We start from the raw sequence: 16,574 nt of genomic DNA on the forward strand, positions 1-16,574 counted from the left end.
GTACGGTAATTGTCAGTGTTGCATGAAATAACACACAAACAACCCAAGCAGAAAGGAAAGATATTTTATTAAATTATCATAAGTAACAGTCCAAAATCTGCATTCTGAGATGACGTCAAAGGAACACCTGGGGGTACCACACATGTAAAATATATACTAAACACAAAGGCATTTAAGAGTGATTCCAATAGAAAGTTATGATCTGAATATTCATGTACACACCACAAAAAGGGGGATGGTACACCAATGAACATGATTCTACAGGTTTTACATCAGCACTTATGCCCTATTAGTACATAGAGAGGGGATTGGCAACGTTTGGCATGCCAGCTTTTGAGAAACTACCCTTCCCAGCATATACACTTGCTCTTTTACAGAACTCCCTTAGAAGTGACTGGAGCATGATGGGAGTTGTAGTTACAAGACTGGAATGTCAAACATTGCTGATTTTACACCAGTATGGCTTCTCAGCCACTACACTGCAGATTTGGCTACAGACTTCACCCTCTGCTGTGGGTTATATGCAATGTTTCACGAGAAAATTAACATAAAAACTTAAAACAAAACGTTTAAGACAATAGGTACAAAGAGTAGATCTCTCAGGAAAATAAGCAGCACAGGAGGTGACCCTATAATTGACCCTGTCACCCTAAACCAAGACTCCCACCCTTATAAGGTCAGTCCCACAACTCTCCCTAGAAACACCCCGTCTCTGACGTCTTTCAACAGAGATACAGGGTATGCTTCAGGGGTATTTAGTAGAGTATGGTTCACAGTAACTCAGCTTAATCCCAGCATGCAGGCTGAATTACTGTGAAGTGATGTGTATACGTTCCACTAAATCCCCTGAAGAGTACCCTTAATCTGGTTTTAGATGTGGTAGGAGACACATTAGGGTGTTTATAGAGATGTGGGACTGCCCATGTAAGTGCAGGAGTCTTCATATGGGGCAACAGGATCAATTATCGTTCTGACTCCTGGAGATTTGACCCTCCCATTATTGTTGACAACGTTTTGGCAAGACTGTTCCATTTTTTTTTTTTCTTCACATTTTGATTTTTAGATCATATTTGTTAAATGTTTTATTTAAAAAGATCTTCGCTTTTCTTTTGTATTTAGTTTCTGAGAGGTTTAGAGGGGATGCCTATTGTGTAACCCTTCTATTAGTGCATATTTTCTAGATCTGTACATGCTCGTTGTGATTATTAGTGTGGCATGAAGAGATTATTGCAAAAAGAAATCACTTCCAGAACAGAAAGATTAAGTTCATAATTTGGATTAGTGGCTAATGTGAGTACTGCAGGATTTTGTTTTAATTATAGAGAAGTTGTAAAATAAAAACAAAAAAACAAAAACTTTTTAACAAATGATTTAAACAATAGGTAATTTATTCCTAAAAAGTCTCACATTGCATTTAACATAACAAAATTCAGTGGCGGCACATGCTGCAGAAGATCCACAGCGTGCCACCAATCGCCTGTATTGTGAATTCTCACACTATATCAAAACCCAGCCTACATAAGTCACCCTAACAAAATGTATGCTCATGTACCTTACACAGCTTGGAGAATAGGATGCATAATACAATTTGGTTTCTTCTAGCCCCTATTTTACAGGAAACCCTTAACCCTGTCAATTTTACAGTATTTTTTTCTAAACTAATCACTAGATTCATTGTACAGATGTTTTTTTTTTTTTGCGATTCTTGAAGCTATTGTAAAGATGACATTGCCTTCTGGAGAAGCTGGACCATTACTGGATACACCGATGCAAATTCCTTGCCTTCTCTGGCTTTTACCGACTGTACATAGGCTTCTAATGCACCCCTGCCAAGAGAAGGAAAGGTATTAGTGAGGAAGAGGAAATAATATGTCCAATAACAGTGTTTTGTATCAGGCCACACGCAAATACAAATATTTGTCTAAACCTTGAGGACCCAAAGATACACTCACTGGCCACTTTATTAGGTACACCTGTCCAACTGCTCGTTAACACTTAATTTCTAATCAGCCAATCACATGGCGGCAACTCAGTGCATTTAGGCATGTAGACATGGTCAAGACAATCTCCTGCAGTTCAAACCGAGCATCAGTATGGGGAAGAAAGGTGATTTGAGTGCCTTTGAACGTGGCATGGTTGTTGGTGCCAGAAGGGCTGGTCTGAGTATTTCAGAAACTGCTGATCTACTGGGATTTTCACGCACAACCATCTCTAGGGTTTACAGAGAATGGTCCGAAAAAGAAAAAACATCCAGTGAGCGGCAGTTCTGTGGGCGGAAATGCGTTGTTGATGCCAGAGGTCAGAGGAGAATGGCCAGACTGGTTCGAGCTGATAGAAAGGCAACAGTGACTCAAATAGCCACCCGTTACAACCAAGGTAGCCAGAAGAGCATCTCTGAACGCACAGTACGTCAAACTTTGAGGCAGATGGGCTACAGCAGCAGAAGACCACACCGGGTGCCACTCCTTTCAGCTAAGAACAGGAAACTGAGGCTACAATTTGCACAAGCTCATCGAAATTGGACAATTGAAGATTGGAAAAACGTTGCCTGGTCTGATGAGTCTCGATTTCTGCTGCGACATTCGGATGGTAGGGTCAGAATTTGGCGTCAACAACATGAAAGCATGGATCCATCCTGCCTTGTATCAACGGTTCAGGCTGGTTGTGGTGGTGTCATGGTGTGGGGAATATTTTCTTGGCACTCTTTGGGCCCCTTGGTACCAATTGAGCATCGTTGCAACGCCAAAGCCTACCTGAGTATTGTTGCTGACCATGTCCAATGGGAGCATGAACAGCCCGCAAAAGCTCACGCGGCGATATGTAAATGAGCTTGATCGTGCACAGTGGGCGTGTCGTGCACACCTTAGCGTCATAGCTTCTGCATGCCCACCACTGCCTTCAAGCCCCCCCTCCTGCTTATTCATGGCGGTTTCTATTGAAAGCATGCATGTGCAGTAGGCGCTTCCTCCACGCGCAGTAGCGCGCTGCAGGGAGCGCTACTGTGCACGCTCGTGCTTTCAATAGAAATCGCCGTGAATAAGCAGGAGGGGGGGGGGGTCTTTTTACAAACTAATAGCAGCACCCGAATAGCCTTTTGCCTATTCAGGCATCTCTTTAGCTCATAGCCCATAAATCTGCTGATAGAGCCCCTTTAAATGTAATAAATTTGTAATTCTTCCGTCATCTGCAAGCCCCAACAAACTGAGTAATCAGTGGTGAATAGAGATGAGCGAGTACTGTTTCGGATCAGCCGATCTGAAAAGCACTCTCGCATAGAAATGAATGGACGTAGCTGGCACGCGGGGGGGTTAAGCGGCCGGCCGCCGTCAAAGCGGAAGTACCAGGTGCATCCATTCATTTCTATGGAGTGTGCTGTTCGGAGCGGCTGATCCGAATAGTACTCGCTCATCTCTAGTGGTGAAGGTTCTTGGTAAGGGAGGTGGCCAAGAATCCAATGGTCACTGTGGCTGCTCTCCAAAGACCCTGCGTGCAGATGGGAGAAACATCAAGATCAACCATCACTGTAGCATTCCAAAAAGCTGAAGTTTTTGCCATAATGGTCAGAAAGAGCCCTTTCCTCAATAATCGATTGCCTGTTTGACAAAATTAACACAGACTGTAAGAAACAAGATTCTCTGGACTGATGAAACCAAGATTGAACCTTTTGTCTTCAAAAACCTCAAAAATGTACATCAAGAGGTGTGGTATTTTTGTGCAATGCTTCCTGTTCATCAACAAGCCAGTTATTACCAATTGTGACACACTGAGAAACCTTGGTTTATCACTCTGGCAGAGCGCTGCAAGCCTAGGCAGAGTTGTAAGCACTGTTCAACGTTACATGTCCCAATGGTTGGGAGAATGGCAACAAACTGGAATAATAGCAATAGGTGGGCACAGACTGATCGTCTGATTAAAAGAATGGTGCATAGTGGTCTATTCTGTATCACATCTCATGCAAACAAATCAATACAATCACAATACTTCTCTACAAGCCAGACCTGTTGCTCATTCTACAATGAGCAGCCTGCATGGCCTAAACATGCTATTATAGCCTGCAGTGTCTACGGATTTGTCTCTCATCGAGCACATCTGGGACGTCACCTGTTGGCAAGTACAAAGGGAGCTGCCCGCAGCCAATCTTAATGATCTGCATGACTAAGTGCATTCAGCGTGGCATAACATTCCTCAGACAACCAATAATAACCTCACTGATAGCATGCTAAAGCTTGGAAGTGTGTGTATTTCTGTATGCAGTGCTCATAAATCAAGATGTTTTTAATATTTTTGTTTATGTCTATTGATTTGTGCAATTCCCATCATTCCAAGGCTCTTCTTTCTAGGTGTTGCTATTAGAAAACCCAAACACTAGTGAAGTGTCACTCGTCAGTTGCAACAGACACTGAACCTCAAGTATAGAAATCTAGTGCAGACAGAGGTGGAGCAATAACCAATCAGATCATTACTTCAGTCTTAGAGGTGTTTGTAGCAATCTGATTCTACAGTTCGTTCTTGTAAGAGTGCATTCACATATTGCAGCTTTTGCTGTGATTTTCACAAAATAAATAAATAATCATCATCACAAGACTACAGATTAGCAAGCTTTACAATATAGATACAAAATGTGAATGAAACCATATACAGTGGGGAAAAAAGTATTTAGTTAGCCACCAATTGTGCAAGTTCTCCCACTTAATGAAGTCGGCCTGTAATTGACATCATAGGTAGACCTCAACTGTGAGAGACAAAATGAGAAAACAAATCCAGAAAATCACTTGTCTGATCTAGAAAGAATTTATTTGCAAATTATGGTGGAAAATAAGTATTTGGTCAATGACTAAAGTTCATCTCACTACTCTGTTATATATCCTTTGTTACCAATGACAGAGGTCAAATGTTTTCTTTAAGTCTCCACAAGATTGGCACACACTGTTGCTTTTATGTTGGCCCTTTCCTCCATGCAGATCTCCTCTAGAGCAGTGATGTTTTTTTTCCCCTTTTGGGAGGAGGGGGGGGGGGCTGTCGCTTGGCAACACGGACTTTCAACTTCATCCAAAGGTTTTCTATAGGGTTGAGATCTGGAGACTGGCTAGGCCACTCCAGGACCTTGAAATGCTTCTTACAAAGCCACTCCTTCGTTGCCCTGGCGGTGTGCTTTGGATCATTGTCATGCTGAAAGACCCAGCCACGTTTCATCTTCTATGGCCTTGCTGATGGAAGGAGGTTTGCACTCAAAATCTCATGATACATGGCCCCATTCATTCTTTCATGTACACAGATCAGTCGTATTGGTCCCTTTGCAGAGAAACAGCCCCAAAGCATGATGTTTCCACCCCCATGCTTTACAGTAGGTATGGTGTTTGATGGATGCAACTCAGTATTCTTTTTCCTCCAAACACGAAAAGTTGTGTTTCTACCAAACAGTTCCAGTTTGGTTTCATCAGACCATAGGACATTCTCCCAATACTCTTCTGGATCACCCAAATGCTCTCTAGCAAACTTCAGACGGGCCCGGACATGTACTGGCTTAAGCAGTGGGACACGTCTGGCACTGCAGGATCTGAGTCCCTGGCGGCGTAGTGTGTTACTGATGGTAGGCTTTGTTACATTGGTCCCAGCTCTCTGCAGTTCATTCACTAGGTCCCCCCGCGTGGTTCTGGGATTTTTGCTCACCGTTCTTGTGATCATTTTGACCCCACGGGGTGAGATTTTACGTGGAGCCCCAGATCGAGGGAGATTATCAGTGGTCTTGTATGTCTTCCATTTTCTAATTATTGCTCCCACAGTTAATTTCTTCAATCCAAGCTGGTTGCCTATTGCAGATTCAGTCTTCCCAGCCTGGTGCAGGGCTACAATTTTGTTTCTGGTGTCCTTTGACAGCTCTTCGGTCTACACCATAGTGGAGTTTGGAGTCTGACTGTTTGAGGTTGTGGACAGGTGTCTTTTATACTGATAACATGTTCCAACAGGGGCCATTACTACAGGTAATGAATGGAGGAAAGAGGAGACTCTTAAAGAAGAAGTTACAGGTCTGTGAGAGCCAGAAATCTTGTTTGTAGGTGACCAAATACTTATTTTCCACCATAATTTGCAAATAATTTTTTCCCAAATCAGACAATGTGATTTTCTGGATTTGTTTTCTCACTTTGTCTCTTATAGTTGAGGTCTTCCTATGATGTCAATTACAGGACGACCATCTCTTTTTAAATGGGAGAACTTGCACAATTGCTGGCTGACAATTTTTTTTTTCCTCACTTTAGCCCAAAGGACATGTATTCAGTGAACAATGGGGCAGATCAGACATTGTTTTAAGACTACTACAGCTTTTCTGGGTGTGCGCACAATGTACTGAGGGAAAGCAGTATGGTGCCCAGTATTGTTCAACCCCAATGATTTCACATAACGTTACAATTTGTTCCTGTGCTGGTACTGGTAAATGTACCTACGTGTAAGAAATATATACTAGTATATAGCATGTATTTGTGATACATTCTAGAAGACAAGAAATAGGAATCAATGGCATTTTATTCAGAAACTATTGATTTGTTGAGTATTATGTCTTCTCAACCTAATATACAGAACACAAACATACACAATGCCCCAGTGGCCATAAGAAGCAGAATATTCAAGACTTATCCCAGCCCAATACTGCAGATTGAGAAAATAATAAGTACAGACAGGCAGAGGAAATAATTCTACAGAGCCTTAAAAAGAAATAGTAGAAATGAGAGGATAAATTTGCAATAAGAAGTACTTAGTCTGATCTCATTACATATAAAAGCTGCTCATGTCTTAAGCTGCTCTGAAAAAAGTGCATTATTTTCCATTACCAAACCAACTAAATGTTGTAATAGTATAGATATTAGGACTCATTTTCCATGCTTGTAAAGAATGAGTTGCAAAATGGCAAAAGTGCGGCTTCTAAAGGAACGATAATATAATTTACAGATATACATTAGGACTAATTCACATCCAAGTGTCATACACTCCAAATTCTGTACCATAGGTCTATGGTTAGGAAACATCCACAATGACATCATAGCTAAAATATCCTTTGCTTTGAGGCAGTTTTGGCCCTAGTGGCTTTGAAATTAGACTATAAGGAAATGCTAACACGTTGGATACAAAGTACAAGGGACCCCTGTTGTAAGGTGCATGATAAAAAATGTTGTCTTAAAGGGGTGGTCTGGGATAAATAGACAAACCTACCCTAATTTTCTGATTATCTGTTAATGATCCGTTTCCCCATGTCCAGAAACGGAACGTCACCAATACCACCACCACCCCCCTTATATTTAAGTGTCTTCCTTCAGACTTCCTTCTGTGGGGAACGGCTCCTCCTCTTTACATGACTGAAATCCATTATCATATATTAATAATAATCCATTATCATATATTATTTCATCACAGCCGGTGACATTTAATATGTAGCAATGAAGGAATGGAGGTTTCTCCTCTAGACAAATGGAGGATTACATCTAACCCAACAACACATTTGTTTGTGGCCTCTATTGCTTTTGCTCATGATGAAATCACAAATAATGCTCAGAAACATTAGAATAAATTAGAATAATTAATGAGACAATTATATTCCTCTCAGGACGAGGCAATGTTGCTAAGGAGAGACATCAGGCTGCCAGCAAAGCAAAGTCTGCACAGCTTTAGTTATATGAAGCTGTTTATATAACCCAATGGAGCCAAAGAAACAGTATCACTACTAATGGAGACAATAATTCACTCACAAAAATATTATTACTGAGAAACACCCAGAACAGGGTCACACCGGGCCTCACACATGAATGTGAGGTAACTGCCCAAAGCAGACCACTTCTAACCCACCCCAAAACGGTTACAATAGTCTCCATGGATAAGGTGTAGTAGAGTTCTCCAGCTGACAAGTCTATTACAGGACAGGTGTGAACTGTATACTAGAATATATCCTTATTCTAAAGTTTGGCTACCTCTGTGAGGAGTTCTGGATTACTTAGGAGCGTACCTACATGATGCCAAAGACATCAGCTATGACTCCACAGATGCAATTTCTGCTGTTCATCAACAATGTCAAGGAATCATTGTTTACAAATGGAGAGTCTTTATGAGAATTGCCAGTCTCCTCAGGAGGAGGCATATCTGCAAACGCTGTCCAAAGTCAGACTGTTTAATGCTTACAGACAGAAAAAAAAAGCCCTCCGGAGCTAAATATTGTGACTTACTACCCCCTCTAAGATCATAAAACACCCTCAGAACATCATTACAGAAAAGACTGAACAAATCTGCCATTCACAGAGTTGGCACTACAAAAAAGGCACCTGGTTTACAAAAAACATGGCATCTACATCTCAAGAAGCTAAAGAATAAAGTCCTACGTTGTGGGAATGCCACAATAAAAAGCTGGATTTACATAACGTGGGGCCTTAGCCTAAAAAAAGGTTCTGGAGCAAATATCCTTTTGACTGATCAGACCAAGGCAGAAATGCTTGGACATCACCACACACATCTAATATCCAATGTGAAACATAGAAAAGGATGGCTGAGGATTGTGGTAAAATAATAATGCAACGTTCAGATTGCAGCAATGGAATTTGTTTCATCCCAGCTCAGATGGATCTATGATTTGTGAACCCTTTCCTTATGGGCACCTAGATCATGTAATGTCAGGTGAGATGGCTGCTTAGTAATATGTTCATCCTAAAGTTAGAGTTATCTGGAATACCAATGGCCCCAAAACATTTTACACAAAGGTTTGGAAAGTGTAGCATTGTGAGTGATATTCTCGAGGCATGATGGCACATGAGGGCACCGCAGAGCTGCTAGAGATCTGTGGTAGGACAATAAGGAGGTCAAGAACTGCAGCTAAGTAATGTCACTGTTAATGGTTGGTGCCATGTGCAGTACTTTACTGAAAATAAGGCTACGTCACATTAGCAAGTATACTAACCGTTTCCGACATCTTCCATACATGTATATATCAGGACTTTAAAGGGGCTCTATCAGCAAAATCATGCTGCTAGAGCCCCACATATGCGTGAAGGCTATTCAGGCACCGTAAATGTTATATTAAACTACCCCCCCCCCCCCCCCCGTTTTAAAATAATACCCTAATAAAGAATGTTATCTACTTACGGATCGTGCACGCTGGGCGGGCATTCAGGGTGTGTCTTCTTCTTCATCCCCGCCTCTTCTTCCTCCGATGTCCTCGGGTCCCGTCCTCCTCCGGCGCTCGCGAGCGGACACTGATATAAAAAAAAAATGACCTGGGTGCATGCGCAGTAGCATGCGGCTTCTACTACGGCTACTGCGCAGGCACCCAGGCCATTTTTTTTATATCAGTGTCCGCTCGCGAGCGCCGGAGGAGAACGGGACCGGAGGACGTCGGAGGAAGAAGAGGCGGGGATGAAGAAGACGGCGCACCCTGAATGCTCGCTCATCGTGCACGATCCGTAAGTAGATAACATTCTTTTTTAGGGTTTTAATTTAATAGTTTAATATAACATTTACGGTGCCTGAATAGCCTTTTTAAAGGGGATTGATTTTGCTGATAGAGGCCCTTTAAAGGGAGTCTGCCAGCAGGAAAATGACCTTTTAGAGCATCTACTACATATTTCAAAGATGTCTGTTATTCTGCATTTTATTCTTATGTGATTAGCGGCATTTCTTCTCCTGCAGGGAGTTTCTACTGTAGATAACCACTCCTACTTGCCAACCAGTCCCCCCCCCCTTCTTTCCCACAATGGTTCAGTGACATCTCCACTTGAGTTATCTAGAGCAGAGGGCAAACCTCTAGCAGAAGAAGAAACGCCCCTAAGGCCCTTTTCAGGTAATTTAGCTGAGAATAAAATCCTAATTTTAAATAAAATGGAGCTCTAATGCATAATAAGAAAGACAACGTTGAATAGGGTAGAAGTCGCCCTTCAAGATACTTTTATTAGTTAACCCCCATTTTTCTGCTGACAGACTCCCTTTAACCATGGGGTCACCTCAGCAGCTGAGAAGGGTCATAGAAATCCGGAGGTAATCAGACTGCGTGCATTACCACACCAGGATAAAACTTGTAGCATACCTCCCATTCCCCAAATGTGACCCACTGAATCTGGAGGTGAAACAGCAGATTCCTCCTCTACCTACTGTGTGCGGTGTATGGCAGCTAGTCTGCACCCACTACTGCAAACTCCAGATACAGCATGCAGTGGGGCACCACTGCTGAAATTTTTTAGAATACATGTCATAAAATAACCATAAATAGTATTACTTCTCATGTATGTATATATAGCAGCTTACCCTAAACCGTCCAATAAAACAACAGGCATACTTAGGTATTGCCATGCCCGAAATTGCCCAAACTAGAAACGTATAGAAATGATTATCCCATACAGTGTACGTTATACCAGGAAAAAAAACCCAAAATGCTACAGGGTTTTTGCTGTTTCACACAACTCCGGAAATTCAATAAAAAGCAATTTAAACATTAGACAATCCTCAAAACAGCATAAGGTACATCAACAGCAAAGACGACGTCTTACTGAGCTCTGTACAAAGGAAACAAAAAAGTTACAGGTGGCAAAAGTTGGAATTTTGTAAAGCCATTAAAACATAACAAAACTATATATATTTGGCATTGCCATGATTGTACTGACCTACAGAATATAGGTAACATCATTTTTACTTCATGAAAACAAAACTTATAAGAAAAAGGTGCAAATGCAGTTTTTTTTTCCCTAATTCCACTCTACTATGAATTTTTTTTCAGGTCCCAGTACATAAAATATTAAATGGTACTATTATAAAGTACAATTTGCAAATCTGTAATTGAAAAATAAAAAAGAACACTCTCAATTTAGCCCTAATAACCAAGTCTATGAAAAATCCAAATTGTTGGCTGATACAAGTGTCTAGCATGGATGTTTCTGAAACCTGTTGCAATGTGTTGGATTCTTCTATAGTACACTTTACCTTATTAGAACCAGCCTGTCCTTCTCCGATGGGTGATCATCCAGCCACTGGGAATAACGGGCAATTGACCATTCAGCCCTCTGAAGAACAGAAAAATGGAGATAAATTACAAGAGGTGCTTTAATAATAATCCACCAGCAAGGAAACGGATGCTCCAGCCGCCATCTGCCACACTTACTACAGACTGGTGATTGACTTTAGTGGCATGTGCCAGTTCAGGATGTCACTGTCAGGTGACAAGCACAGGGTTTCAGCAATGTAAGTCTAGAACGTTTCTCTGTCAATTTTCTCAAATTTATTGCAGCTGCCATAAAGTGAAAGCAACCTTGCTGCACTGTCTATGTAGACAACACAGGACGGAAGGGTGCGGCTCCAATATGGTTTATAGAGAAATGCTACGACTTTAAAAAAAAAACAAAAAAAAACCCCTTTCTTTCACAGCGTCTAATACCATTACTTATGTGGGAGGGGACTATTACCTGTTGGGGTAAGTATTATTCAATGTGAGGGGACTATTAGCTGTTGGGGGCAGTATTATTCAATGTGAGGGGACTATTACCTATTGAGGGCAGTATTATTCAATGTGGGGACTATTAGCTGTTGGGGTAAGTATTATTCAATGTGAGGGGACTATTAGCTGTTGGGGTAAGTATTATTCAATGTGAGGGGACGATTAGCTGTTGGGGGCAGTATTATTCAATGTGGGGACTATTAGCTGTTGGGGGCAGTATTATTCAATGTGAGGGGACTATTAGCTGTTGGGGTAAGTATTATTCAATGTGAGGGGACGATTAGCTGTTGGGGGCAGTATTATTCAATGTGGGGACTATTAGCTGTTGGGGTAAGTATTATTCAATGTGAGGGGACTATTAGCTGTTGGGGTAAGTATTATTCAATGTGAGGGGACTATTAGCTGTTGGGGTAAGTATTATTCAATGTGAGGGGACGATTAGCTGTTGGGGGCAGTATTATTCAATGTGAGGGGACTATTAGCTGTTGGGGTAAGTATTATTCAATGTGAGGGGACTATTAGCTGTTGAGGGCAGTATTATTCAATGTGAGGGGACTATTAGCTGTTGGGGTAAGTATTATTCAATGTGAGGGGACGATTAGCTGTTGGGGGCAGTATTATTCAATGTGAGGGGACTATTAGCTGTTGGGGTAAGTATTATTCAATGTGAGGGGACTATTAGCTGTTGGGGTAAGTATTATTCAATGTGAGGGGACGATTAGCTGTTGGGGGCAGTATTATTCAATGTGAGGGGACTATTAGCTGTTGGGGTAAGCATTATTCAATGTGAGGGGACGATTAGCTGTTGGGGGCAGTATTATTCAATGTGAGGGGACTATTAGCTGTTGGGGTAAGTATTATTCAATGTGAGGGGACTATTAGCTGTTGGGGTAAGTATTATTCAATGTGAGGGGACTATTAGCTGTTGAGGGCAGTATTATTCAATGTGAGGGGACTATTAGCTGTTGGGGTAAGTATTATTCAATGTGAGGGGACGATTAGCTGTTGGGGGCAGTATTATTCAATGTGAGGGGACTATTAGCTGTTGGGGTAAGTATTATTCAATGTGAGGGGACTATTAGCTGTTGAGGGCAGTATTATTCAATGTGAGGGGACTATTAGCTGTTGGGGTAAGTATTATTCAATGTGAGGGGACGATTAGCTGTTGGGGGCAGTATTATTCAATGTGAGGGGACTATTAGCTGTTGGGGTAAACATTATTCAATGTGAGGGGACGATTAGCTGTTGGGGGCAGTATTATTCAATGTGAGGGGACTATTAGCTGTTGGGGTAAGTATTATTCAATGTGAGGGGACGATTAGCTGTTGGGGGCAGTATTATTCAATGTGAGGGGACGATTAGCTGTTGGGGGCAGTATTATTCAATGTGAAGGGACTATTAGCTGTTGGGGTAAGTATTATTCAATGTGAGGGGACGATTAGCTGTTGGGGGCAGTATTATTCAATGTGAGGGGACTATTAGCTGTGGATGAACTATTAGAGTACGTATTGCTCCTTTAATATTCTATGGCAAAGTGTGCTAAATGGCCAGTAAATGTCACATGGGCATCAATGATGCACTTGAAGTAAGTTTACCTGACAGAATTATTTGCCATTCATTTCAATGGGAGGTAGACATATTTTTTTTTTTTTTTTTTTGAGAAAAAACTATCAGTTATCAGAAAAAATAAAGAAGTGTGCTGCCAAATCTTCAGGAAAATTCTGTCCGGATTCCATACTGAAATTAATAGGAGTAAAAAATATTCTCTGCCAAAGTCAGGAAGATTTCTGTGGTGGATTTTGCTTGACGAGTCCCACTGCAAAATCTGCCGTGTGAACTTACCCTGAAGCATATTGCACACTAGCCATAATGTGTTGTATCCAGAGGATAGGTCATCAATAAAATGGGACTGGAAAAACCCTTTATTCGTGACAAAGGGTTTTTCATGTAGTAAGTTTTGGCCTGAGGTCTGGACAGGCTTCCTGCTCACCATTCCATTCAACTATATCATCATCCTGAAGTTGAAAATCATGTGTGTGTGGTTGGAGGTCACAGGGTGGGCCCCGCAAAGTCACTGGGCGTAAGCCGCTAGGTGTCCTCAAGACTCTGATATTGTTAAACAGAATGATGAGCAGGAAACCTTAAAGGGGTTGTCCAAACTAAACTGTTAAAGTTTAAATATGTTGGGGCAGAAAAAAACATCATATGACTGCTGAGGCCTTTCACTTCAGCATAACACCAGAGGACGCTGCTGGATCAGATGACACGGGAGGCCTGGGAGGACACCGGAGCAACAGGGACAGGCGAGTATACACATTAAAAAAAACAAAACAAAAACAAACAAATTTTTACTACCCCACCTTATCTAAACTTTAAAAGTGTTGTCCATTTTTGCCTGGACAACCCCTTTAAGCTTTAAAGTGCAAACACTGTTGGCTATTCCTAGATCATATCATATATCATATATACATAAAAATGCCAGCTAGAATCACAGCCCCAAGAATGTAAAATGTTCGATAATCAAGAGATAATTTCTGCATAAAAATCGTCCTCTCTGTAATTCAGCAATAGATGCATTTGCCTCATACAGCATCCACTGCATACAAAATGAACTTCTTTACCTTACAATTTTGTCTTGTAAAGATAATGGTTGACAATGCCAAGTATAATTCTCATCTTACCTGGTAGGGGGATTTCAGCTCTGGAGGAGCCCTAGTGAACAGAAACTGGAGGATGACACTGTAAGGAATGATGTCTCCTACAGATGCACTACTGGCGATATGCTCACTGGTCTGAAACAGTAAGGGCCTAGAAAAATCCCAAAAAACATATGTAAAGCACTTTGTCTAAGTCTTCCACACACAAGAGCAAGGTATTCTCCATTATAACTCCCCCTCCCCCCCTTATATATTACTGACACTACATGTGCAATATAGCAGAGAACATGATTTATGCTTTCAGCTATTTCAAATTCCTACTATAGTTCATAACAAAATCCATACCACATAGAAGTTTTGTATAGTAGATGGAATCTCATCATACCACATGCAAATCTGGATCATACAACCCCGACTGTGACCAGATCACACTTTTATTCTAATACCATGTAGTACAGCACACTATGTGAGCCTTTCCAATCTAGGGCCTGTGCGTCTCCTAAAGCAGTGATTTCTTAGAAAAGACAACAATATACACGCAGCTCATGAGTCGGCTCCTCGGCTGATGCTAAATGCCATTTTCAGGCACATTAATCAGCTATGTCATTCCTTCATAAATAAAAGCTGCTCCTTGAAATAAATAGTGGCTTGTGGAAGCGGCATCGCGACTAACAAAACAGACTGATTGTGCTATAATTGTACATTGCCTTCATTCTCAGCCTCTCTCCCAACACGTGAAGATTTCCATGCATCTAACGCAATATAATGAGTGGAAATGAATGAAAAACTGCTCATTAGAGACCGGCAGCAAAGAAAAAGTCAAAAATGCTTAAAATACAGTTTTCTAAAATATTCTGTGCCACTTAGTGAACAGTCTGTAAGCTTTGCAGTGCTGTATTCAGAATATCAGGCTAAACATTTTGGGGTCAAATTTTGCCTTAATGTGAAGCTAGTGACCATAATAGCCTTAGTGTGCCAATTTTATAGGTGGCAGGTTCGTGTCAGTTTACTTGTTTCTGTCTGTGACTTACAGTGACTGAGGCTGATGTCACATGGGTGAAATACAGGCCATAGGTCAGACGTGTTTCCCAGAACAAATGCAGAGTAGAGTGAACCTGCATATTTATAATAGGTCCATAAAAACAGACAAACCATGTGTCAGCCATATTTTTTGGACTGAACTCTGACCTGGACCCCAAGTATCTATGATACTCGTAGTTCCCTTACTAAAAACGTCAGTACAGGACAGTAGTTTCATGGCGAAGCAGGGAATCTGAGCATCATAGAGGACTATGATACCTTGAATCTGGGACCCTGTTCAGCGTTCAGTTCAGAATATATGTCTGACACATGATCTTTATTTTACAGATAGAATGCACCTAAATGAAGATGACTTTACTGCTCGACTCCCTCTAGTTCAGACAGCGCACATGGGCTATTCCCATGAGACATAAAGCTTATAAATATTCCATGCAGGGTCTTATAGGAGATTACAACTTGTTTCTCAGCATGGTACTGTAATAGGATGTCACCAAAGCAAGTCAGTTTGTGAAACGTCTTCCCTCTTAAATATTCCACAATCCCCTGTGGGTTATTGAAAAAATGTATTTCCTTAGGTACTACAGCAACTATGAGGTTACACGTCATGTAAAGAGTGGGATCGCCAAGTACTGAGGTGCATCGTGCATAAAAGTTACCATCACTGACAATTATTACTTTGTTTCAAGCCTTCTCTGGCATTAACATCAACACAAAAACTGTGCATCAGGGGATTCATGGCATACATTTCCTTAAAGAAGCAGCAGCATGAAATCCTTACACTGCAAAACACAATGCCAAGTGCCGAAATGGAGTAATGTAAAGCGTACCATAACTGGGATTGGTTTTCAGGAGTTGACCTAGGTCTCTTAGTTCTATTAATGGAAATCTACAAAGGCATTACATACAAAGACATTTTAGACAATTGTAAGATCCAACTTAGTGGGGACAGTTTAGATAAGACCCTTTTATGTTCCAATATGGCTTTGCCCAAGTGGACAAAGCAAGGTCCATAAATGCATTGTTGGGCAAGTCTGTTGTGAAAGAACTTGACTGGTCCACACACAGCCCTGACTACATCCCCACTGAACACCTTTGGATGCATATAGTGTATCTGTATGAACGTACATTAAAAAGGATGCGTCAGGCACAGTGATTTGAGACAGTATCTAACACTCACTGTTCTTTTTCATTGATACATAATTTAAACACAAATTGTTTTCTAATTTATAGGTGAAAGGTGTTATTGTTGCAATATCATGAAAGGAAACACATAAACAGACCAAAAACATTGTCCCAAAAAGCTATATATTCTGTTTGGTTGGATCCCCACTGATCCAACCACTGGGACTCTCGCAGATCCCGAAGAAAGAAGATTCTGATTCATCAAAACCAACAAAAAGTAGCTACAAAGCTTCTTA

General features: G+C 41.2%; 1 protein-coding gene across 1 annotated transcript in view; it reads right to left on the reverse strand.

The window, feature by feature from the left end:
* Positions 1-102: 102 nt before the first annotated feature.
* Positions 103-16,574, reverse strand: part of COG5 (component of oligomeric golgi complex 5) — a 192,878-nt gene continuing 176,406 nt past the window's right edge. Inside the window, exons 20-22 of the mRNA XM_075274097.1 lie at positions 14,140-14,266; positions 10,948-11,027; positions 103-1,826 (exon numbers count right to left, since the gene is read on the reverse strand). Of these exons, the coding sequence (XP_075130198.1) occupies positions 1,712-1,826; positions 10,948-11,027; positions 14,140-14,266 (322 nt within the window). The 3' untranslated portion in view covers positions 103-1,711. The remainder of the gene's footprint in view (positions 1,827-10,947; positions 11,028-14,139; positions 14,267-16,574) is intronic.

Source organism: Leptodactylus fuscus, chromosome 5 (assembly GCF_031893055.1).
Source record: "Leptodactylus fuscus isolate aLepFus1 chromosome 5, aLepFus1.hap2, whole genome shotgun sequence".
NCBI classification, from domain to species: Eukaryota; Metazoa; Chordata; class Amphibia; order Anura; family Leptodactylidae; genus Leptodactylus; species Leptodactylus fuscus.